This window comes from Pelodiscus sinensis, chromosome 9 (genome assembly GCF_049634645.1).
Source record: "Pelodiscus sinensis isolate JC-2024 chromosome 9, ASM4963464v1, whole genome shotgun sequence".
NCBI classification, from domain to species: domain Eukaryota; kingdom Metazoa; phylum Chordata; order Testudines; family Trionychidae; genus Pelodiscus; species Pelodiscus sinensis.
The window spans coordinates 63,507,827-63,532,514 of record NC_134719.1 but is presented as its reverse complement, the minus strand read 5'-3'; the positions used below and the strand labels follow the sequence as shown (position 1 = coordinate 63,532,514).

The window sequence follows — 24,688 nt, the reverse complement described above, 5'->3', positions numbered from 1 at the left end:
CGCTGCTATTTCTCAACCTCTATTTCTCGTTTCTTCATAGATGGCCTGATAGCCCCTGATGCAGCTGTGAGTCCAGATTTCTTCAATGATTATCACCTCCAAAATGGAGACTTAGTCGGGCAACATCCCTTCTCCAGCAGGTAAACCCCTCTCTCTGGGAAGCATGTACGTAATCAGAAAGCTACTCATTCAAGTTTCTTTTTAGTGCTTGATTTACATTTTTTTCGACTTGAGTAACCTTTTTTCCATTCCAAAACATAAGCTTTAATAGGGTTAGATTTTCAAAATGTACTTAGGGGAATGATTTACATCGAGAAAGCAGGTTTCTGGAAATCGCAAATAAAAACTTCATGGTGTTTTGTCACACTGGAGGATCCAGTCTGCCTTTGAATTACACATTTCTTTTAACACATTAATGAATGCGTAGTATTTCCTGATAGCTTTCCAAAGGCAATAAAAATGGAATAGAAAACTAGAGTGCACAACTCATTACGTGTTATGACAATTATTCAAACACTATTCAGGCATCATTGTTTGGAAATGTCTAAGGAGACGCTGGGGGATTTGATTAACTAGGAGAATTGTTTCCAGTATTCTTAAGCTGTTAAAAATAAGTTTCTCAGCTGTCAGGATTGTTTCCTGACTTTACTCAATCTTCCTAGCTAACACTCCAGCTAGATTACTGATGTCATCTGCTTTGAAAATCTAGTGGATGGGTGAAAGATGTCTGCCTTTTGGCTCGACTAGTAGATTCCTGGAGCTTTTGGAGACATTTATCTGAATTGCCCTTCTACTCTGACCTTTTCTCCCATGTCATCGGAGCAAGCTGTTCCACTTTGGATTTCTGGACTGGCTTTGCTCACAAGGTCAAGTAAGAAAACACCCATTTTAGAGAAGACGACCCTTCCCTGTCCCTCACGACATCTGTAGGGTTTAGGAAAGGCTTTATTTTATGGGACGTGTATGCCAAATCGTGGCAGATAGGCACGTGTGACCGGGCACGCCAATAGAAGGATGTACTTAGTACACTGTGTAGTAATCCTGTGGCATTCACTTCAACAAGAAATTGAGACCTGCTGCTTCCCCTTGTGGACTTGTATTTCCCCCCGCCCCAGGACAGAACTGCTAAAAACTTTAGTAGTTAATTGTACAGTGTAAACAAATCCCGACAGGTAGAGTTTAGTGTAAATAAATCCCAACATGTAGCAGTATAATCTGTTTGGGGAAATTCTGTGATTACCTTTTCCCAACAGGTGATGTTAGGTAATAGATTGGGCTAGGTAATTGCACTCCTTTTGGAAGGAGACCCTCGTGTAGGTGTTTCACTTTGTGCACCTCTTTATCTGAAATCCCACCCGCATGGCTATTTGACATTGCTCATTTTCCAGGAGAGCCCCTTCTGCTTCCTTGTATCTTGATTGGAGGAGGGATTCTTGCCACAGAAATGCCTGCAAGCCAAGCACACGCAAGGGCTGACAATTTGGTGACTTCCCAAGCATGGCTCGGCTAAGATTGTTTTGCAACATCTTTTTTGCAGTGTGGTGACTTCTTTGCAATCAGTTTTTTAAAATGAAAGCCCTTGTCAGAGATTGTGATTAATTTATTAACTTTAAAATGTGTAAGTCTATTAAAGTCTGTGTGTGATGGAGAAACTGAAGAAAAGGGATGCCGGATACAACCCCCAGAGTCTTAGGGTATGTTTGCACAACAGTCGAGGGCAAGCTTGCACACTGCATACCTGACAAGCGTTCATATGGCTAGCAGTGAAGCTGTAATCCCATGGACTGTACAAGCTCAGCTGCAATCCTGGGTAATTATTTGGGCCAGGAGGCCACACAGAGGCATGTGTTAACTTCTGCTTCACTGCTCTGACTCCTAAGCTAGCTCACCAAATGAGAGTTAGCTTGGACGTGCTACATGAGTTGTAATCACATCTCTGATTGGAGTGTAGACGTACCTGTGCAATGCGGCTCTTAGCCATTCTCAGTTTGCCCTATGGAGATGACAGGACGCAGTTATCCACCTTGACCAGCTGGGATCTAGCTGGAATGTCAGAGGGACACGGTTCCCACTGGCTGCATGTTCCTGTTAAAGATGAAGATGGCCGTGGGCTGCTTTGTTTTTGGGAAACTAGGAATAGCTCCTTCAAGATCCTGTAGCTTTGCCAATGAAGCCCTTGTTTGGGGGAAGTTTGGGCATCTGAGCTATCGTCGATTGCCGAGCCTTTCGTTTCAGCCTTCTGTCAAAAATGTACATTTGTGAGGCTTTAAATCTGATCTCCTTCCAGCTAAAACGATTGGTAAAACACCTCAAATATATTTTAAAAATTGAACGTATTTGTAGAATGCCCTTGTTACCTAACCACAAGGCATTAAAGTCTGGGGACCCGTTTAAATGGAAAGAATAAATACAAATTGCAAACTTGATAGCAGCCCGTTGTGTAGGGTGCAGGCAAATACATTCTGATTTCCAATTAGGATTCTGTTTCTGGGAGTGCTTTTCAATACGATTGTCTCTGGAATTATCCGCCATATAGGGAGACAACCTAATTGGAAACAGCCTGTGCTGTTCGAAATGTTCTGACCCATTTACCACACAGAGGGGCAGGACTGTTTGCTAGCATAGACACCGGCAGTCGGGCAGCGAATCCTGGTTTTCAGACGTGTGTCATTATCGTTTTGAACTTCTTGGCACAGGAGCCAGGATTTCCTGATGCTCAGAGCTAATGTAAAATGCATTAGCGCTCCGAGGCATGAGCAACAGAATTGCCAGTCCCATGAGTTTGGAGATTTCAGCCTCCCCAAATTTGAGTGGGTGTTGGAAAGTGAAGTCGTATTTGCAGTACTGCCTGATTAAAAATAATAGCACTTAGTCAGGGCTTTTTCATGTATTCTATAGTGTACATTTTATCCATGCCATAACATAATTCCAGGGTATTTTTATGCTTATGTTTTAAAGATAACAAGAACCGTATGCTAAAAATACTTTTTCTTGGAAACCAGTTCCAGCTTGTAATAAACTAGGGTTTCTTGGTATAAAAGGGTTCATTTTTCTATTAATTATTGGATCGTTTTCAGAAACTAGTTTAGCAAATAGGATGTGAAAATTGTAACAGTCCAAACTTTCCTTTTTTAAAAATCATCCCCGTTCAGTTGCTAGGAGAAGGAATAGCCAGCTGATGAAATGATGCGTATTTCCACGTGGTTTGAATCTGTTTGCATCAAATGTATTTGTTTGTGTTGTGCTTTGACTGGCACAGATGTTCTGGAGTCAATAGGAAGAATTCTGTTCACTTGGGGAAGGAAGGTGCTGAAGGAAGGGTCCAGATCTATCCAAATTAAGACCATCCTGTGAAATCTGAGGCAAGTAACAACATTAAGCTTAAATGAGTCAGTACCACTTGGGTGTGAAAAAATCCATGTTTTCCTTCGCTTTTCTGTAGTAATATCACACAGACTCTTGAAACCCTACAGATCCTATTACCATGAGGTGCTCTGTCCCTGCAAGTACAACAAAGTCCTTGGCTCAAGGAACTTGTACACAAATTGGATACAAAGGGCTCATTTTTCCATGACTTTGCACCTCTAATGCTTGTATGCATGATGACAGGCCCAATTGGTATTGGTGCCCATGGTGTAATAGCAAAGGAAGGCCATACTACAGTTTACGTGCGTGGTGGTAGCCAACAGTGACACCAGGCCAGGGGGATTTGGTGACCCCCCCAAAATTAGCATAGCTGGGCTCCAATTGCCACCCACCTCTGCACCAAAAGTTTCCAGCATAAGATAACTGCACAAGGTGACCCAGTTTACACCGTTATCAAATCATGAGACCAGCCTTGTTACAGAGAACAACCAGAGGCCAAGAGGCATTCATTTGACAACTGGTTGAGGCTTCAACACACTTTCAGCTAAGGGCCAAGAGCAGCTTCTGCCTCTGGAGTATCAGCCATAAATTTTCATCAGCCCTGCATGAGGGAACACAAGAGGAAGCTTGTTAGTCAAGGCAGGGCCCAATACTGCAGCCACGTAGGATGAGCGTAGCCAGAGAGTCACTATAAAACAAGTGACTTCCTCTCCACTCCTGTGGTCTGGGCTCTGTTCCAGTAGACATCGGGGCTGCAGGCCTACAGCTGCTAAGGGCACTTAGTGAGCCAAGAGCTTAACTGGAATCCAAACTGGATTAGCTACTTAGAGGCCCCTGGCCTGTGTGCCCTAAAGCATAGGACAGGCATGTCTCATTCTAATGGAAATCTAAGAAATAAATATGAGTAAGGACTGTCACCGATCCATTAGATGAAAAATTGTAGGGCATAAGCTGTCTGCCATGGGGGGCTTTGTCCTTCCTTTTGAAGCATCTGACACCGATCCCCATCAGCGACAGGAATACTGTTGACTGATTCCTATGTCAGAGTCTAAAACTTCTCAAGGGGATGCGGGCAAATGCTCATTGGACAAAATTAGATCACCACCTTTACTGTGTTTTGCGTGGCTCATCTGCTGCTCTGCCTTTTTCTCCATCCAGAAGCTTTAGCAAGCAGAATCCTTGTCAGTTTCAGTGCCCGTCAGGTGGAGGAGACCATGTCAGGACAGTACGGCATCTCTTTACTTGTGTCACCATGGTAAAGGAACTCTCACCTAACTGGACCCGGGTCAGGGACCGCCATCCCAGTTTCATACGTTGGCCTGATTCAGTAAGCAGTGAACCTCCTGCTAAGTCCAACACCGGTACCAGCAAATCTACCCTCCCCTCCCCCCCCATAGATCTCCTGGCAGGATCCTCTCGGGAGCCCAAGAAGTCTCCCATTTACACTGGACCAAGTCTTCCTTGAAATCCACTTCAAAAGTCAGATTCAGCTCTGAGCAAGCCCAGCACCTCAGCCCAAGAGGACGTAGGACACTCTAAGTCCACAAGGCTTGACAAGAAAGCCCATGTAAACATTGGATTCCATCGGTGCTGGGAAACAGTTTGTTGGTACTGTCGTCCCTGGCACCTCCCAAGCCTTGGGATCCATCGGCGTGGACAGCGCTTCAACACCGACCTGTGGCACCCCAGGTCTCTGTCCTGCAGAATCTGTTTCTGACGCAGGGGAGCCCACATCCCCTCTCACGGTAGGTCCTGTGACTTCATAGGACTTCTTTGCACTGCTGTACGTAGAATCCCCTCGCTCGGGTCCGATCCTTTCCAGAGATGTCATAACACCCCATGAGAAGCTGACTGCTTGGAGTTTATCATCTCTTCCTTCCTAGATACGTAACGTCCTTTCGCCTGTACTGGTGGTACCGCCTCTGGAACAGAAAGCAACTTTCTCCTCATGATCCACCCTATGTATCTTCTGCCACCCAAAAGACTTGCATTGGGTTTGGAGGTGCTGGCATCTGAGGCCACGGGCGGTTTGTGAATAGGTAGAAAGGTTCTAATTAGGTCTTTCCAAAATCGGATGGCCAGTAGGTGAGTGAAGACTGAATTACTCAAATTAGAACCTTTCCACCTCTTCGCAAGCTGGTCCCTCAGTGGTATTTGAACCTTGTTCTCTTAGGAGTCCTAAGGCCATCCTTTGAACCTCTAGCTTCCTGCTTCGTGTCTCTCCTCTCCAGGAAGCGATCACCTAAGTGATTGCAAGCTTTGAGCGATGATGACAGATCCTCTTTACACTGTATTCCATAAAGATACAGATTTATGTTTAAACACTAAATTCACTCCCCTCCCCCAGGTTCTTTTGGAGTTTCACTTGAACCAGTCAGTCCACTTAAATGTGCTCTTTCCTAAATCTCACATCTCTCAAAGGAACAGACACCCTACCCTTGATGGCTGGCGGGCTTTGGCCTTTAACCTGCACAGCCCTCTGTGATAGGCAAGAAGCAGGTATGTGGGGCCCAGTTCACACCTTTGCAAGACACTACTGATGCCTCCTTTGGAAAGGCTGGCCTTCACTCAGCCCTATCTACAGCCTCCCGGCCTCCTCCTGTTTACGTACGGTTTGGTAATCACCCACCTTTCAAATGTTAATGATACACCAGAGATTAATGGCTTTCTGACTACAGGTAAAATTGCCAGAGCTAAATATCTTGGAATGGAGACTTCTCTAGGATTCTGTTTTTCTCTGCAGGAGAACTCACTTTTTAAACTTATCCTGAGGAAACTTAGGTAATGGCACAAACATAGTGTTTAGTAAGTGCCAATTGCTTGTAAATCTTGAGAAACTGGGAATTCTGACTAAGCTGTCTGTAATGTTAGATAAATAACAACTAGAGAAGCTGGCCATCACCCCAGTCTTTCAGTTGTTCTTGCCGAAGAACTTTTCGAAATGCCCTTTTTTCTGGTACAGGCTCCTATAACCCTGGGCAAAATGGAGCAGTGATCCCATTACACAGCCTTCCCCTTCTTTTTCCACTGAGACCAGGACTTCGGTTTCTCTTTTGATCATGCATGTGCATTAACATGCCCTTTTAACATGGGTCTAGCTGTTCTACGCTGCAAAACTATTCATCGTAGACTAACAGACGAACTCGGCTCCCCCTCAGATTCGTATGTTAGACTCATGCCAGACAGCCGCTCCAGCCTAGCACCAGACATTTGCACAGAACTAGAGCTTGGGGTTGGTCTCTGAGGAGGAGCCCTGCTTGCCTGTGTCCTGCAGGCAGCTGCCTTTGCAGTCAGACGCTGGGCTTCGCTTTTTCCTTTCCGTCTTCAACTCCTGTCATTTCAGCAACCGAGCAGAAGGCTGCAGGTGTACTTGCCGGCCTGACTGGCAGCCTTCCTAAGCAGAGGCTGCTTGTGGAGTGTAGTTTGGTGACATGGATCCGATCCGTGTCTTGGCGACTTAATCAAATTAACAAGCACTTGTCGTCTAAGTGACACTTAAAACCAGATCTGCGGCAGTGATAGGAAAGTAACTAACATGCCCTTTTACAAAAATGTAACTTTTGCGCATTAGGAATAACAGTAGTCATGACCACAGATGCAAGTAGTTGTACTGAGCATGCATTTTCTTTTCTTTGGGAGTTGGGGGAGGAGGGGGTCTCATAATTCCTGGGTGAGGTTCTTTGGCCTGTGTTTTGCAGGACGTCATCCTACATGGTCTAATGGTCCCCGCTGCCCGTAAGATCTTTGAGATAATGCCAAGGCGCTTACGTGGATTTTGAGTGAGATTTTGAAAAGCACAGTGCACTGACCTCAGACTGCTCCTATGGAAGTCAGCGATCCAATTTCAGTTGATTTCAGTGCGAGCAGAGTTAAGCCAGTGCTGAGCATTAATGAAAATCAGTCCCTGAGTTTCTAAAGAGGAAGATTATTATAAATTGCTAAACTCTACCTGCAAGTAGAAAGTATAAAAATGGCCTTTATTCCTATACTGCTACTGTGGATGCTGTGGTGATCTTGCCGATAGAGGAGTTACTTTATTAACTAAAGCCTCCTTTGCTGCAGGGGAGAGAGGGACGATACACAGTTGTGTAATGGGTGGTAGATGGCTTTGTAGGATAGTCATAAGACTGGGAGTCAGGAAATATAACAGAGCCTGAAGGGGACCACACAGTGAATCTGTAGGCTCTGGGGCAAGCCATATAAGCTTTCAGTGCCTTTTGTGTCCCCTTCCATAAAGTAGGGATAAAGTTTACCTGCCCGGTAGGTGGGGTGTAGGACTGAATGTATTAGTGCTCTAAAATAAGCGTGTCCTTGGATAGAATAAACTAAAGCTATATTAATTATATTACTTTACCATGGTGGTGTCTGTTTTTTACATTTCTGTGGTGGCCTTTTTGCTTCATTTAAACTTAACAAGTGATACTTTTTTTGCTCTTGAAATGCATTCAGCAGAGTGATATTCAGCTTCTACACTTGGACACTATTCAATTTGCAGCTCCCAAGGAGAACTGAATTAGGTTTTATTAGTAAATTGGGCCTATAACCTCGTCGTCAGGTTTTATTGGTTTATCACACATCAGCATTAGCAAATTGTAAATCCCCACTCAAATGAAGAAGGGAAAAGGCCTCAAAGAGAGGCCCAGGATCAGTGAAGTTTCTGGAGGTAAAAGGTTTTTTATCCTGGAAAAATACTCTGGTATTACCAAGTCAAATATATATTTACCATATTCTAGTATAAAATCAGCTGACACAAGTCAGAGGCCATCACCAAGTTCAGCACATTTTCATATTCCCTTAGGTCTGGCAGGACAGTATTAATGTCACACAAATGTACATCTTGTTTGTCCTGAAAGCACCAGCCCGGACTCTGTCCACTGTTGAGATTCTGATTCTCTCGTGAAAGGCTGGCAAGACTCCTGTTGAATTCAGTGGCTATTGAATTGTGCTCTCTCATGTGGGATCCCTTGTGAGCTTTATGTTATCAATGCAGTAGGCTCCCGATTTAGATTTTAGGGCCTGTTTATGAAGCTAAAGTTAGTCATTGATAGAAGTTGGTAATAGTGCCTTGATCATGTTATGACACCGTTGGATATCTGCTGTATGGACTGGATCAAAGCATGTTGTTACGGTGTGGGCCAAAGAACAGAACTCGGATCCTACAAGAATCTTTGCATGTTAGGTTCTCCAAAGGCACAGAGGTCTGACTGTACCGAGCTTCTTGCAGGAGCGGGTCCCCGCTACCGACTGTGATTTGGTGCAGTCCAAACAAGGCAGAACTAAATTGGTGGAGTCCCGCTGCAGTGATTTTTCCTGTGTAAACAAGCTCTTCTGAAAGGCAAGAAGGGGCCATTTGACCATCTAGTCTGACCTCAAAAGCAGAGGTGCCACCAGCTTGCACAGTAAGACGCAGGCCTTGCACCTACAAACAGCTTCTCTAGAGATAGGTAGACAAAAGGTGGAAGGGGAAGTAAAGAATCTTAACCAAGGCTGTGTGGTGGGGCCAGGAATACAGCCCAGGTCTCCTGAGAACTGCTTCAGTGCCCAGTCTGCTGGACTCTGCTTTACGGCCCATAACTGTGCAGGCTCGTATTGTGTTTTATCGCTCCTAACCATTTGAGGGGCTGTGAAACAAATGACATTGCTTCATCAGGGATATTGTAATTTGCAATCATTTCAGTGAGATGCAGATTCCATTGGTGCAGCGGCTTGTCCGCGAGCTTTTAATCCACTTCTGCTCTTAGATCAATGGATTGTTAGAGCCAGTTGCGACTTGTGGTGGCTCTTAACTGTTTTCAGTTACTTTGAATTCTATTGTGTTCCACCTGCATTCTGACACTGACTTAACCAATAAGGTTTGGGTGGCTATTAATAATTTAAAACTGTAGCAGTACGATCAGGTCCCTCGGAATGTCTTGCAGCCCTACCCAAATCTGGGTCTGTCTCTTTTGAAATGTAGCATTAATTAATTCCCACGTTCTGTCTGCCGCTCGTAGCCCTTCCAGATGTGCTGCAAGGGAAAGACTGGCTCCTGCGTTACAAGCCATCTGGGTTCTGTAAACTGATTTGCACTTACATTAAACAATAAGTGAACAGAATGTGGAAGAGTTATTAAAGCAAATGTACATTGCCTATAAATCTCCAAGTGAAATATTAAAATGTAGTAAATGAAACTGGAATGTGCAAATGAAGACCTGCCTGGCTTTAACGAGTTTAGCTCTGACCTTGATTTTCACCAAAGAAACCAGTTTTATTTTTCTCCTTTTAAAAAAAAATGAAAACAAAAGAAACGATCAAACTGCTCACAGAAGTATCTGAGGCAAAAACAAGGAAATATAATGTTCTAAACTTGACTAGTCCAAACCACTTGAGCTGCTGTGACAGCTCATAAAACTGAGAGTAGTTCTTAACTGGACTCTGTTTTACATTGCCAGAGTGAATTTTCCTAGCAGGAAGTAGCCAGAAGGTTTATTTAGTTTCCAGACCGTGGCTTTGATCTCTCTTTTCTGTCACTACTCAGGTTACATAGCCCTTTTTCGCTGCAGTAAATCTGCAACAGTTAATGAGAATAAAATTTCCTTCTCACTGATCGCATGCTGTTAAATGCCAAACCACAGCCAGCAGCAGATCTGCAGAACTCAGCTGCACTGTACAAAAACAGTACAATCAGTTTAATCCTGTTGTCTTTGTAATTCATTTTATTGAGCTTTCCTTTAAGTGACCTGTTTTACCAAGACGAGTGGTTGCAAGGCCAGATCGTGGAAGAAAGATTTAAAACAGTAATAACCTGAAGGGAGGGGGTATTGTGGCCAAGAATGCTCACAGGATTAAAAATTAAAACGTCATCCTAAACAGCACAGCCTTTTTGTGCAGTAAATGAGTGGGATATTAGCCACTGATGTGCAAATTCACCTATCAGATTCATTATATTTCAGTTTTTGGCAGAATTGGCTTGGCATAAAAATGTTACTATGAAAGAGATTCTAATGTGAGCCAGGCTCCCAAGTGAGTAAGATACCATGAGATTTTTAAATTCATAAATTTGGATTATTTTTATGTGCCTTCTGGGATTCCTATCTTCAAGGCTTTCTGCACAACCACAAGAATGAGAATTGTTTTATATATTTAAAGCTGAGATGCTTGCATAATAAAGCTCTAGAAAAAAATCCCATGTGTGCACATCTCATCCTTGATATGTCCCCTTGCAAAGCGTTCAGAATAGGATGAACTTTTCCACGAGCAGAGTTTGGGGTTAATGAATTTGTTTAAATGACACTACAATGTTGGGTGATTTGGGTCAGATTCTTTATGAAGCCTGCTCTGGTATGAGGTGTGTAACATTTGCTCCATGATTTGTCTGTTCAATAGCATTCCAACCGTATTTCCTACATGCACCAAATAGTGAATGCTGACCATCCCACAGGAATGGTTACATACTGAATGCAGTTTTTAAAACTCTCCTTCACATGCTGTGCAAGTCAAAGCAAAAGTTTCTTTGGCATTTTTCCGGGCTTTTGATAAGCACATGAGTGGCCAGACTGGGTCAGGCCAGCGATCCATCTAGCCCAGTGTCCTGTCTGCCGACAGCAGCCAATACCAGATGCCCCGGAGGGAGGGAGCACAACAGGGAATACTCATGGGATCCCTTCCCTGTCAGCCAGGGGTTCTCTTAGTCTTTCATGCCGAGCTGTGTCGTGCAGTAGCAGGGTTCATGTGATCTAAAAGACTAATTGTGATGCATTGATTAGCTAGCAAGGAGCCCGTGGCAGCAGGCTGCCAGCTCTTCGGTGCTTTCGGCTGGGGACAACACTGTTAGCTAGTCATAAAATGGCATTATTCTCTTTGGGAGCCATTTTCAAAACCCAGCTGGAGAGAATTGCTTTTCCCCACACTCTTTTCAGCTTCGCTCCAATCCTGGGGCATTAGCAGTGTCTGGTCCCTGGGCATTGGAGGAAATATGTAAACGAGATGGGAGTTAACAGTATAGTAACTGCACAACTGTCACAGCTTCCTGACCGTGAAAACTGCATTCCCAGAGCCTCTCCTACCAAGAGCGCATCTTGCGCAAAGCCCAGCCGAGGGTAAGCTTGCCAGATGCTTTCACCAAAAATCCCGAACCTAGCAAAAAACCAAACCACCAGAACACAAAACGAAACAAAATGGGAGACCAAACTTGTTGAGGGCCCCCCCAAAAAAAGTCACTGTGCCTTTAAGAATCCCTGCGATCCTCGCTTTCCCCGCCAGCCTTCCGTCTGAGGGAAACAGATATTTTCTGGGGGGGGTTTACTGGACAGGGACCTGAAAAAACGGACTGCCCGGGTGAAAACCGGACACCTGGCAAACCTAGCCAAGGTGGTGAGGAACATACAGAAAATGGAAGAGCTAAGGACAAGTAAACGCTTTGAATTAAAGATTTGGGCCAGATTCCATGCTCTGCCCAGTAGAATAGATCCACTAATGTTCAGGAGCTTCAGGGGGTAGCCGAGTTAGTCTGTTACAGGAAAAAACAACAAATGCTCTGGTAGCACTTCATAGACTAACAAAACATGTAGATCGTATCATGAGCTTTCGTGGGCACAGCCCACTTCTTCAGATGACCGCAGTTATGAGTAGGGGAAATGAAAACTCGAAATAAATAGGAGAAGCGGGTGAGGGGGAGAGAGATGCTAGAGCCACGCTCATTTAAACCAGCTGAGGCACCTCATCCTTTGTTTCCTTGAAGAGGCCATATTGAACACAAATCTGCCATTAGTGGAGACCAGCGAGATGGTCAAATCAGTCCCAAACCAGCCATAATACTAGTCTAACGTTAGGTTATGAACTTCACCCATATTCAAGATCGATATGAAATATTTTGGCCTATCCCCAGCTATTTTGGAGAGCTCCTTCCTTGCTTTTCATGTGCTCGGTCCCCCTGTTTTGTTTTAGAAATGGACACTTCTCCTTGGCGGGGAGCATTTTCTGTGGCGTGGAATGGAGATGAGACTTAAAAGTCAGAGCTCTTGGACTCTGTTCTTTCCTTGACTCGGTTTGAGACTTTGGCAGATCATTGAGCTTCTGAACCACTTTCCCAGTCTGTAAAATGGGTGTAATGTTCACCGCAAGGGGAGCAGAGAGGCTTGTGAAGTAATTTTTTGATGAAAGTTGTTAAATTATTCAGATGTTGTGCTTGGTGCCAGATTACTCTGTGTATTTAGCCAATATTTGTGAAGAAGTTGGTTCTTTTGGATGGTATTGATTATTCTTTAGGTAAATTGTTTAGTCTTTCCAATGTTTAAAAATATTCCAGCAGAATCACGTTGGGGTTTTCAAATCTGAGTGCCTCAGAATCTCCAAAATATTTATCCTCGCAGCACTTGTGTGGTAGGGAGAGTGCTGTTCTCTCCATCACACAGATGGGGCGCTTGGGCACAGAGGGTCTGATTGCCCAAGATCACTTGGCATCAGTATCAGAGCGGGGAATTGACCCTGGGTCTCCTAAGTCGCAGGCTCCCCCTCTCCACTCAGCTGGCAGAGCTGACAGACCACGCTACTTTCCAGCAAGATTTGCTGGTTTCTGAATTTGGTTTGTTTTAAGACCATTCGGTTGTGAAACATTTAAGAATCACTTTGCAGCAGGGAACTCCTGAGCTCTTTCCCGTGGATCGGTAGCTAGACTCGATGGAGCAGATACTGCTAATTTCTCCACAGGTCTCAGATTTGGTGGCTGGCCTACAATTAAATGGCTGAAATAAGAGTATTTTGTTAAGATGCTCTTGGACTTTTTGCCAAATGGCATCTGGAAATTCAGAATCTTTGCACTAATGCATATTCCATTTAATTCAGTGTTGTGAGAGCCGGACACATGGACTCCTTGGGCGTAGCCTGTTTTAATGAGGGACAGGAATAATTTGGGGTTTGCTTAGGGCACAAAGTCAGCCCTGTATTAGGTAAATACACAAAACTGAAATCTGTGTGTTCTGAAGTGGGCCCACGTGTGGAAGGGATTCTGTCTCACTCCATGGCGTGGTGAGGTACTAGTTATGGGTTGTGAAGATTGCTTTACAGATATTGATCTATCATGAGCACAATGGAAAAGTCCTCTTCTTCCCCCCACCATGAAATTAATCATTCTGTTTCTAGAGCAGGGTTTGAATAGTGTCCCCTATATAAGCCATGGGGTCACATGCAGAAAAGCGGGGAGAAAACTAACTAACTAATAGCTGTTCCTTAAATGAGCCCTATCCTGTACATTGAATGAGGCAGGGATCTCACGGAAAAAACCCAGAAGGATCATGTAATTACAGACTGTATCATAAAACATGTGCACAAGGGAACACACAGAACCTGAGTTCTGACATTTCTTCATTTGAGTGCTTGACTTTGCAACCTTAATGGTGTTAACGTAATTCGTTGGGTAATTAATATTAAATACTGGTCTGTCGATATATGTGACAATTTATGTAGCAATAAATGCCCAGTTCCTGCCCCGAACTTCTGTCCAAGCAGAGTTGGAGAGAGATAAAGAATGGGGAAAATAGACAAGGGGAGAAGGAAGCTGTGCCAGGAAATACAGAACTTAAAATACTTGTGGGTTATGCTGTAATGGCATGAGCAGTGAAGGTAGGATCTGTGGTTACGGGACATGTTGTTACATATAGAACCCCCAGACGCTTTAAAAAGTTTCTCTTCTGCCTCCTAGTCTCCCAGGTTTTACTCCCCTAATCGGAAGGGCAGAACAGGTTAGTGGACAATTAGGGAGCAACTGAAAAGGAGCCACCCACGTGATTCTATAGTGGGTCTGTGGAACTGTTCGTATCTTTGATTATCAGAGCAACCAAGAGTAATTACTTGGCTGCTCAGCAGCCTGTGTGACACTAGCATAGTGGCCTCGGCCTCAATCCAGTACTTAGTAGATGGATGTCATCACCACAATCATCACTCCAGATGGCACTTGTTCATAGTCTCAGCAGAAGAGCCAGGAGAGTCATGGCCTCCCGTGCCTTCCCTGCACATAGAAGCTGTTGGGCCTTCAACCCTAGTGCCTTTCATCAGCTCTTAAAAATGAGAGCTACTAGGAGATGGGAGAAACCACAGACAGACGAAACCACTATCACAGCCCTGCCGGCACTGGTTGGTTAGTTATGTATTCCGTCCCGGAGCGGATGTCTCAAAGTTCTGGTGAGGGAGGAATCGTGTTCGTAGGTGGGCACCCCAAGAGGGAAACGTCTGCCGTGTCTTGAATGTCATTCATTCTCTGCCATCTACCCAGGAACCCGAGACAAGTTCTACATCCCAGAGTTTTATGGCATAGAATGTTAGAGCAGGATGGCTAGAACTGTAACAATACCGACGAATTGATTCTCTTTCAGAGCTCAAACGATAGGACGCTGAGGGTAAGATTATTGGGAATACCATTTGTGTGGCTGGCGGGGGGGAGAGGAATTTGTTTTAAGACAGGATACAATGGGCAGTCCCCACAGTAAGGCCTGCAGACGATTCTCCGAGGGAGCGCCTTGTCTGCACTGAGGCCAAGTCGCCGAAGCACCCTGGATATGCAGCATCACGGACCCAATCCTGACTCCGTTGACATCTGTGGAAGTTTTGCCAGATCACAGTACAAGTCAGCAGGAGCAGATGCCTTGTGTGTACATATGTGCTGCATCCTTGTGCATGCAAATGGACGTCAGTCCAGCAATGCACCGAAGCGGCGTGTGGGCGTAGTTCCACACACGTCCGCAGAACTAGTCAGGAGCGTAAAGTTCTGCACGTATGTAAAGTGCTTTGCTGGATCAAGGCCAGTGGTCTCTGCCAGCTGTGGGCTTGTGCGGCCACTCAGCAGAGATCCAGATGCCACCCCGCTGACTAGCAAAGCACCCACAGCTAGTGGTTTTGTTTCTGCTGGTGGGGCCCGTTTCTCCATGCCTTGGTGCACATCAAGTGTATTTTGCACATGGATGGGAAAGATTAGAGGGAACCTAGCTCAAGGGCCCCTCCTTGTGTGAGTGGATAAACATTTGCACTTGTACTAAATGGAGACCTTTTAAAAATGCCATCCCGTTGACTAGCTTAGTGCCTCTCAATTACAGGTGGCTCTTGCACCTAACGGATTCATGCAAAATCTTGGCGCTCGTGTGGGTTGGCCGGTCTTCAGAGCAGGACCAGGGCTAAGATTTGAAAACAACTTGACTTCCTGTTTTCAGTGGCCCAATTAATTTTGGTCCCTGCATTTTTGGGTGCCAAACATGAAACCGAGGCCGACACATTTCAAATGTGGGTCCTTAAATCAAGCTCTTAGATCCATATTCAAGGTCTGAAATACAGTTTCCCCCCTGTTGTGAGGTCAGGTAGCAGCAGTCGCCAGAAGGCCTATGTCCATCTCCGTCTCCTCAGGAGGTCGCAGCCTGTTTCAGATACGGGGCTGGCTTCCCTCCTCCATCCCGCGCCACCTCCCAGTTGGATCACTGCAGTGTATCATGCATGGGGCAATACAGCGTCTTTAATGCAGGCGGAGACTTCAGCTCCTGTTGAATGAGGCTGCCTGTGTCTCCTAAGCAGCATTTCCTGCACGGAGTCCATACAGGCAATGCTCCGGAGTCTGTGCTGGCTACCTATGGATTTCAAAGTGTTGCGTTACCCATACTGCTCCAAATGACGTGGGAGCTGCCTGTCTGAGGGCTGGCCTACGCTTGAGGAGTTTCTTCCGATATTACAGCCACTGTAGGTGGGACTCAGCCTTCTTACCCCTGGCATGAAAATCTACAGAGAGCAGCTGTGCACCGTCGCTGGCCATTTCTGTAATAAGGGTCCTTATGTGGAAGAACCTAGAGAGCCCTTTTCTCTGCCTGCACCAAAGTTGCAGCCAGCAGGAGCCCCATGAACTGGAAAACCAGCTAGGTCCTGGCACGGGATGTTCCCCTTCATCCCCTACTCTGAAAAAGCCCCGTCTTCCGGGCCTACTACGAAGCCTGCCGGACCCGTACCAAAGAGAGCCAAGGCCGTGTAGGGAAGAGGGATGCTACATGGAATTATACGGATGACATTGCGAATTTGGTTTGAGTTCTGTTTCAAAATGTCTCCGGCACCAAAGGCTAGGGCAGGCACGTTGTTTGTGTTCATTATGAATCAAGGAATTATCGGTAACTACAGCTGGTAAGAAATCTCTCTTCACTCAGGCACCTTAGGAGCATTCCTTCCCCTCCCTCCCTCCCCCCCACCGGCGTGCGTTCGTCAGGTCCCCGGCCGTGCAAGCAAATTGGAAAGTTCAGCTGCCATTCTGGGCAGGTCATAGATCACGCCAGCAGCCTGAGTAATCCAAGAGGTTTTAAGTGTCATTGCATTTAGTTTAAAGTGAAATTTGCTCTGACAGGGGCTGGCAGACCAATAGGAAAAAGAAATATTTGTGCTTAGAGAAGTGCATGTGTAGAGACTGCGAGTATAACTGATGGCTGGAAGTGATTTCAGTCTAAAAAAAACAAATCATTAAGAGAGCGCATAGGGGTAAAATACACAGTTCATATTTTAAAGGGTCTCCAAATGAACCAGCAGCGGAGGTTAGCATGACATAATAATTAGGTGTGTTCCCTGTTTAACCCCACGAGTCCCAGACATGTTGGTAAACTCTCCGTGAGAAAACAGTGGTGCCTTTGCTGGATGGTGAGCAATCACCAACTTCTACTCACGTACAAGAATCACGACTGAGATGCCGTAACCGTTCACAGATTCGGGCGTTTTCAGAAACTCACTTGTCCCCGACTCGCGCCGATGTGCGATCCGTTTCGGTTAGATAACTGCATGTGGAACGACCCAGCTCCCATTAGGGATCTGTTGGAGCCGGGAGGTGGGTTGTTTAGAAGAGTGGAGGTGGCGGGGGACTGGAGTTACTCGTTTGATTTCATTAAGATACGTCCCTGCCTTTTCAGGACAGGGCTTTGGATGGCGCCCAGCACCTAACAGCAGTTCTTTAGCAGAGGAAGTTTGGGTTTGACTGCAAGTGTAGAGATAAGAACCCACGAAGCAATCGCTAGTGGACATCTGAAACCCCCAGTGGGACACCCCTCTCCACCCTTGGCAGAGATGTGAGCGTCACAGTGGGGCACAGATACCAAACCCCTTTCTCCTCCATCCCGGTGCTCTTTCCAGAACGCAGGCACGGGGCACGCGTCTCCTGCCATTGCTCTTGCGTGGGGTAGCTGCTCTGGGTATCAGCAGGCCTTCACTGTGCAGTGCTAGTAAGCCAGCTCCACCCCCGGTTGTCCCTGGTGCTCAGCTGTGGGATGGGGGAACGGGCATTTTTGTTCAGGTGCACTCTGCCCACCTGACCAGTCATCCGAGAGGGTAGGTTGGGGCCTTTCAAGAGCACTAAACTCACTTGAAAGCAAAGCCTTTATTTTCTGAGGCACTGGCAAGGAAGGATTCTTCAGCTAAGGAAAATACTTAGTGCACCGCTTTCTGGAGGGGCGGGGAGGACTTTAATGAACTTCTCTGTTCCTTTTTTACCATAATGTCTGAAGTAGTTATCAACAGATCCATCTCATACATTTTTCTTCAGGACACTACATGTCGGAACCACTGGGAAATAACTGCTGCTACTCAAAGCTTAACCTGTAGGGACCTGTGCCTAATTATTTACACATTTACAAAAAGGGGGGAAATTGATTTGCTGAGAGCGTAATTGAAACCATGTTTTGTGCCTATCTTTTTATCCATTTAGATACAGTTCGAAGTTGTTTAAGGATTACTACACTGGAAATAGTTGGAAGGACTTGGGCGATCGTCTATAACGAGGAGAGAGCGCCACCTAGTGGTTGGCAGTGCTTGTGCCCAGGGCTTTGTGCGGACAAAGGCCAGAAGAAGCCCACCAATTTCTGTAGTGTGAGGTGCAGCCACTTTTGTATTTAATTAGGAGAATCTGCTGATCCAGCGTACAGGTCTGAGGCTGCTGAGCTGTGTCTTGAGCTAAGTAGCCAGTGGAGGCCTGCTGTCTCCTCTCCCCATTCCACCACATGAAAGTTGAAAGGGGCTGCACCTGGTTCTGTTTTATGCAAAACAGGTGTGCTCTTTGGGTTTCTGACTAGTTGCCAAAGCTGCCGTCAGCTGGCCATAGCATGGTCCCCCGGCCATATGTACACGCATCTTCCCAACCTACAATTTTCCAGTTCTGGCTCTCGAGTTGACCACAACAATACGCAGTAAATTATCCAAAACTAATGGAACGTCAATCACAAACCAAAGGCCACTGTCAAAAATAAATAAAACGAAGAACTGCGTTTTCTGTAACATATTAGAGAGACAAGGTGGGTGAGAGAATCTTTTTTTGGACCAACTTCTGCTGATGGAAGAGAAATTCTTGGGCTACACAAAGCTTGAAGTTGGTCCAATAAGAGATATTCCCTTGCCCCCCTTGTGTGTCTGATATCCTGGGACCGACACTGCAAACTCTCTACAGATTGCACCTCCCGAAACTGGCGCGCTCTGGTCCAGCAACATCTGTGGTCTGGCAGGACTGGGAATGTTCCTGGACCAGAGTGAGAGGCCAGGGCTGGAGTGTGTAGCACAGCAGCCTCGCCAGCCAGGAGTCAAAGACATCCCGGCTGGGGCTCGCAGCCCAGCCGGAACCGGCAATAGTGGGGGCTGGAGATGGGGGGCCGGCTGGAGCAATAGCAGAGCCAGGAGCACTGAGGGGCAGCAGGCAGGGAGCCACTGGCAAGGGACCCCCGTTGGTCTGGCAGATTCCCTTAGTTGGGACCTGTCAGGTCCCGAGGGTGCCAGATCAGGGAAGTCCAACCTCTATTTAAATGATAAATTATTCTACTGCAGTTCCTGAACTGGATACATTAATGAGAATTTGTGCAAGGAAAAAAGAAAAAAAAATCCCGAATTCTAACTTGAATGGACACTAGGTAACAAAGTATGAACTTGATTCTACCCCGTCACCCAGTTTTATTCTGTGCATTGCCACTAACATCCATGGATTTACATTGCCATAGAGAATCAGGCCTATCCGCACCCGTTTTCCCTCGCCGACAGTACGTTAGTAATTCCTGCGACTCTCATCTCCGAACACTGACAATCTCTTTTCACCCTTTCCCCGGCTTGTTTACTTTTCGCTCTTGAAAGTGGATTAGTCAGTTTATTTTCAGTCACTCGGTGGCCTGTACACAGAAAATTAGACCTGAGAAGAGCCCTGCATTGAATCAAAGGCCTGTCACAGTAGCCCCGAGATGCTATATGCTGGGGAAAGGAGAGTCTGGAAAGGAAATCAGATCTCTGGCCCGCATTGGGCGTAATCCTAGGCTTTTAATGCTGAGTGACATCTGGACTGTCTGTGATCCTTCAGGGCCTGGAGTAGAGGACCCTTCCTGGTCTGCTTTGGCTCCAGCCTGCTGTTGAAAAGGCCATGCCCAGGGCCCCCGGTAGATGGCCACAGCTGCTGCAGACAGACCTAGAAAGGAGCTTGGTAGAAGAGAGGTTCCGGTGCGGAAGCGAGAGCCAGTGGAGGTGTCGGCATGCTCTCTAGCTCTCCTACGCCAACAGAGAACTAGAGCAGGTGTGGCCAACCTGAGCCTGAGAGAGAGCCACCGTTACCGATGTACACTGCCAAAGAGCTCAGTAATTTGTCAGCAGTCCCCATCAGGTGCCTCCTCTACCGCCTCCAGCATCTTTTGCCCTGCAGCAGCCCCACCGATCAGTGCCGCCTCTTCCTTCCCCGCGCCTCCTGCCCACAGCAATCAGCTGTTTCATGGCCCTCAGGAGGCTCATTGGGGGAGGGAAGGAGCGAGGGCGCAATACGCTTGGAGGGGGAGGTGGGCTGGAGTTGAGCACTGGAAAGTTGCTACCTGTAGCTGTAGCCCTGGAGTCGGTGCCTGAGCAAGGAGCTGCATATTAACCTCAGAAGAGCATAGGTTGGCCACCCCTGCACTAGAGCGCGGACCAGTTATTTGACTCTTAGCCCGGCTGAAGAATTTGATGAGCATGGTACTCTGGGCCTCTCCGAAGGCCATGGGGAGCTAGGGGTGTGGCGCTAGCCCTTCTGCCACCTGGCTTGGGGCAGAGCGCTAGCTGGCCGGTCTACAGGAGACACTTGCAGGCCAAGCTCTGTCGGACGTGGAAGAGGTGTGATCCCAGCGTGACACAGCTGTCCTGGCAGAAGTCCCTAATGTGCACGAGGCTATGCTGGCAAACTTGCACTCTTCTCAGTCAGATTTATTTTCTCGGGGGGCCGTGCTCCACTGTATCCGCACTAGGAGGGCTTTGCCGATGTAGTGCACCGGTACAGATACCTGTAGGTGGATGTTGCTGGGCGCAGTGTGGGTGGAGATAAAGTGCTGGACCACGAGCTTCTCAGTGCTCTGTTGATCAGGACCCCAAGTTAGCTCAAGTAGGGGCTTGACGTTCAAGGTGTGTCCCTGCTTTGCTGGATCAGGACATGCGATGTTACCGGCCTGTGTGGCTTGGGGATGCCGTTCCTTTCCAGGGTGGTGCTATCACAACTGCGTATGTGTAGAAGAATGGCAGCAGGAATTACATGCATCTCTTCCCCACCCTTCAGTGCTAATGGCCACTTGGCTGTGTGTGAGAGGTTCAGCTGCTTCCCCCGTGCTACACTCAGGTGCCTTTTGTCCATTTCTGTCTGTCTAGGCGCAAGCATGCAGATGGCATAATACCAAAGAGTATGCAATAATCCAGGGCCCTACGTCAGTGCTGTTGCTGGATGGGGAATATTTGCCAATTTCGGACAGCTAGAGGGTGGAAAATTGTATGGTATCTGAAGACGGCCCCTGAGACAGGTTAAACACTACAGCAGCCCGGCATTTAATTTCTGTAGCATTTAATTTCTGTAAGGGGGACTACATAAAAATGAGGTGGTTAGTTAAGCAGCAATTAGAAGGCACAGTGCTGAAAGTGCAGTGGCTGCAAGCTGCATGGAAACTTTTTGAAGACGCTATGACAGAAGCTCAACTTAAATGTATATTCCGAATTAAAAAACATGTTCAGAGAACCAAAAAAGCGCCACCATGGCTAAACAAAGTAAAAGAAGCAGAGAGACACAAAAAGGCATATTGCAAAAAGTGGAAGTTAAATCCTAGTGAGGAAAATAGAAACTCTGGCAATGGAAGAGTATAAATATAAGTAGGAAGGCCAAGAAAGAATGTGAAGAACAGCTAGCTAAAAATGCAATGATAGCAATTTTGTAAGATACATCAAAAGCGGAAGCCTGATAAACCACCATTAGGGCCATTGGACAGTGGAGATGCTAAAAAAGCCATTGCGGAGAAACTAAATTCATTCTTTGCATCTGTCTTCACAGCTGAGGATGTGAGGGAGATTCCCAAACCTGAGCCATTCTTTTTAGGTGACAAATCTGAAGGACTGTCCCAGAATGAGGTGTCCTTAAAGGAAATTTTGGAACAAACTGAAAAACTAAACAGTAATAAGTCACAGGACCAGATGGCATTCACCCAAGAGTTCTGAAGGAACTCAAATGTGAAATTGTAGAACTACTAACTGTGGTTTGTTAACCTGTCCTCTAGATCAGCTTATGTTCCAGATGACTGGAGAATAGCTAATGTGCCGCCAATTTTTAAAAAGAGCACTAGAGGTGATCCTGGAAATTATAGGCCAGTAAGTCTAATGGTAGTACCAGGCAAAGTGGCTGAAACTATAGTAGAGAACAGAATTGTCAGACACGTAGATGAAAATAATTTGTTGGGGAAGAGTCAACATGATTTCTGTAAAGGGAAATCATGTCTCAACAGTCTTGTAGAATTCTTTGAGGGGGTGAACAAGCAAGCGGACAAGGGAAATCCAGTGGATATGGTGTACTTAGATTTTCAGAAAGCTTTTTGACAAGCTCCCTCCACAAAGCCTCTTGAGTAAACTGTCATAGGATAAGAGAAAAGGTTCTCTCATGGATTGGTAACTGGTTAAAAGATAGGAAACAAAGGATAGGAATAAATGGTCAGTTTTCAGACTGGAGACGGGTGACTAGTGGTGTCCCCCAGGGGTTTGTACTGGGACCAGTCTTATTCGGTGTATTTATAAATGAACTAGAGAAAGGGGTAATCAGTGAGGTGGCAAAATTTGCAGATGGGGCAAAATTGCTCAACGTAAGTCCAGTGCTTCAAAAGGAGCTCACAGAACTGGATGAGTGGGCAACAAAATGGCAGATGAAATTCAGTGTTGATCAACACAAAGTAATGCACATTGGAAAACATCATCCCTACAATACGTATAAAATGATTGGGTCTAAATTAGCTGTTACCACCCGAGAGAGAGATGTTGGCATTATTGTGGATAGTTGTCTGAAAACATCCACTCAGTGTGCAGTGGCAAACCATTTTGGGAATAATGTAAAGGATATAGTAAGATAGAAAATATCATATTGCCTTTCTATAAATCAATGAGATGTCTGCATCTTGAATACTGCATGCAGGTGTGGTTACCTCATCTCAAAAACGATATATTGGAACAGCTACCATATGAGAAGAGATTAATAAAACTGGGACTTTTTAGCTTGGGAAAGAGAAAAGTAATAAGGAATATGATAGAGGTCTGTAAAATCATCATTGGTGTGGGGAATGTAAAAAGAAAGTGCTATTTACTCCTTCCCAAAACACAAGAACTAGAAGTCACCACATGAAATTAATAGGCAGCAGGTTTAAAACAAACAAAGGAACATTTCTTCACACAACACACAGTCAACCTGTGGAACTGCCTGCTAGAGGATGTTGTGAAAGCCAGGACTTTAAAAGAATTAAAAAAGAGCTAGATAGATTCATGGAGGTTAGGTCCATCAATGGCTATTAGCAAGGTTGGCAGGAATGGTGTCTCTAGCCTCTGTCAGGGCTGGGAATGGACAACAAAGGGATGGATCACTAGATGATTCCCTGTTCTGTTCATTCCCTCGGGGCAGTCTGGCCGTTCTTACGTTCTAAGACCAAAATGACCTTCAGTCCAGTTAGACCGGAGAGGGCTTAGGCTTTATAATGCGCAAATCTGGCCTTCGGCTGTCAGTCTTACCACTTCAGAAACCATGGTCTGTTTGTAGTAGTTAGAAATGATCAGAGCTGTATTTCCAGCTGGCATTTCCCCGATCACTGTGGGGGTCTTTCTCCATTGGTCAGAAGATAATTTGACTGTTTAGCATACACTTTGTAGAGGGCTTTGCATCAATAGCAGTTTTCTAACAATGTTGGATTATAGCAATATATTAAAATCATCTCAGACAGGGACGTATTGTATAGACAAGGAAACTGAGTGATAGTGAAGCGACTTGCTACTGAATGAATAGTATAGCAGGATCTGGGAATCCCAACAACAGAGCAAAAATGCCGAAAGTGTTGTCCACAGAATGCTGGCTACTCACATGATACAAGGTCTTCTGTTCCCGACTGGAACACTCGATGACAAGATTGCATCAAATACTTTCCTCGTGTTACTTTTCCTTTTCAGGAGCTGCCTTCGTCTCTAGAGAGAGCATGTGATCATGGTTGGGAGAGGAGAAGGTCCTCAGAATCTTGAGCCCAAAGCGGGGTGGTACTCAAGATACTGTTGCTTATGGAAAAGTTGGACCCCAGAGCACGCTTTCTCTATGTGACAGGCATGCATAACCATTCGTTTCTGTCTTTCCCCCTAGCATTGGAGTGGATGGATTTGGTCATCCAGCGGGTACCCCAGGCCGCCCTGCGACTGCGTATGGATACCGTCCTGATGAACCTTTCTACTACGGCTTTGGTTCCCGATAGAACATCCCTCTGCGTCCTCTAGGGTGCTGTCTTCCTGCTCTGTTAGAAACCAGTTGTATGTAGCTGACTTGAGAGCACTCCCTGGTAATGCATGATTATACTGGAATGGATCTGTGAGAGCTATCGTTTGGTATGTGTAGCTGTAGATAAACCTAACCCTTTCTGGGTCTAGCATTTCAGAAGTGACTGTGTTCGCCCCTTGGTTTCTCTTTATTATAATTTATGTACAGTGTTTGCCATGTGACTTGAAAGCAAGCATTGAAAAGCTACTAGACTGGAAAGTAAACATTGCATTATGTATATTAAGCAAGTAATTTAATTTCTATTAAAAAGGAAAACCATGCAGTCAGTGCTGAGGGGTGGCTGAGCTCCTTTCTCTCTGCTTCGTGCAGGGGCTTTGGAAATGCCTCTTGGGGAGCATTTTCAGGGGTGTTTGAATACTCGAGTAAGCGGCTCCCTGGAAGGCTGTCACAGCCCTGGATTCAAACAGTCCAGCACAGATGCATTGTACAGCTCGAACACTGGAGGGGAGATGCAGATTCATTCCTCTTGAGTGTGAAACCATTTTCAGACAGCTCCACCACAAGCCAGCTCCACCA

General features: G+C 45.9%; 1 protein-coding gene across 5 annotated transcripts in view; it reads left to right on the top strand.

Annotated features, from left to right (window-relative positions):
- Nucleotides 1-24,439, top strand: part of KIFAP3 (kinesin associated protein 3) — a 97,765-nt gene extending 73,326 nt beyond the window's left edge. For 4 of the 5 annotated variants that reach the window (XM_075936986.1, XM_075936982.1, XM_075936984.1 and 1 more), the window contains 2 exons: nt 41-140; nt 23,981-24,439. In XM_075936986.1, the coding sequence (XP_075793101.1) occupies nt 41-140; nt 23,981-24,089 (209 nt within the window). In that variant the 3' untranslated portion in view covers nt 24,090-24,439. Of the gene's footprint in view, nt 1-40; nt 141-3,259; nt 3,363-23,980 lie in introns of all 5 variants that reach the window. The other variant, XM_075936983.1, reaches the window with a different exon arrangement.
- Nucleotides 24,440-24,688: the final 249 nt, after the last annotated feature.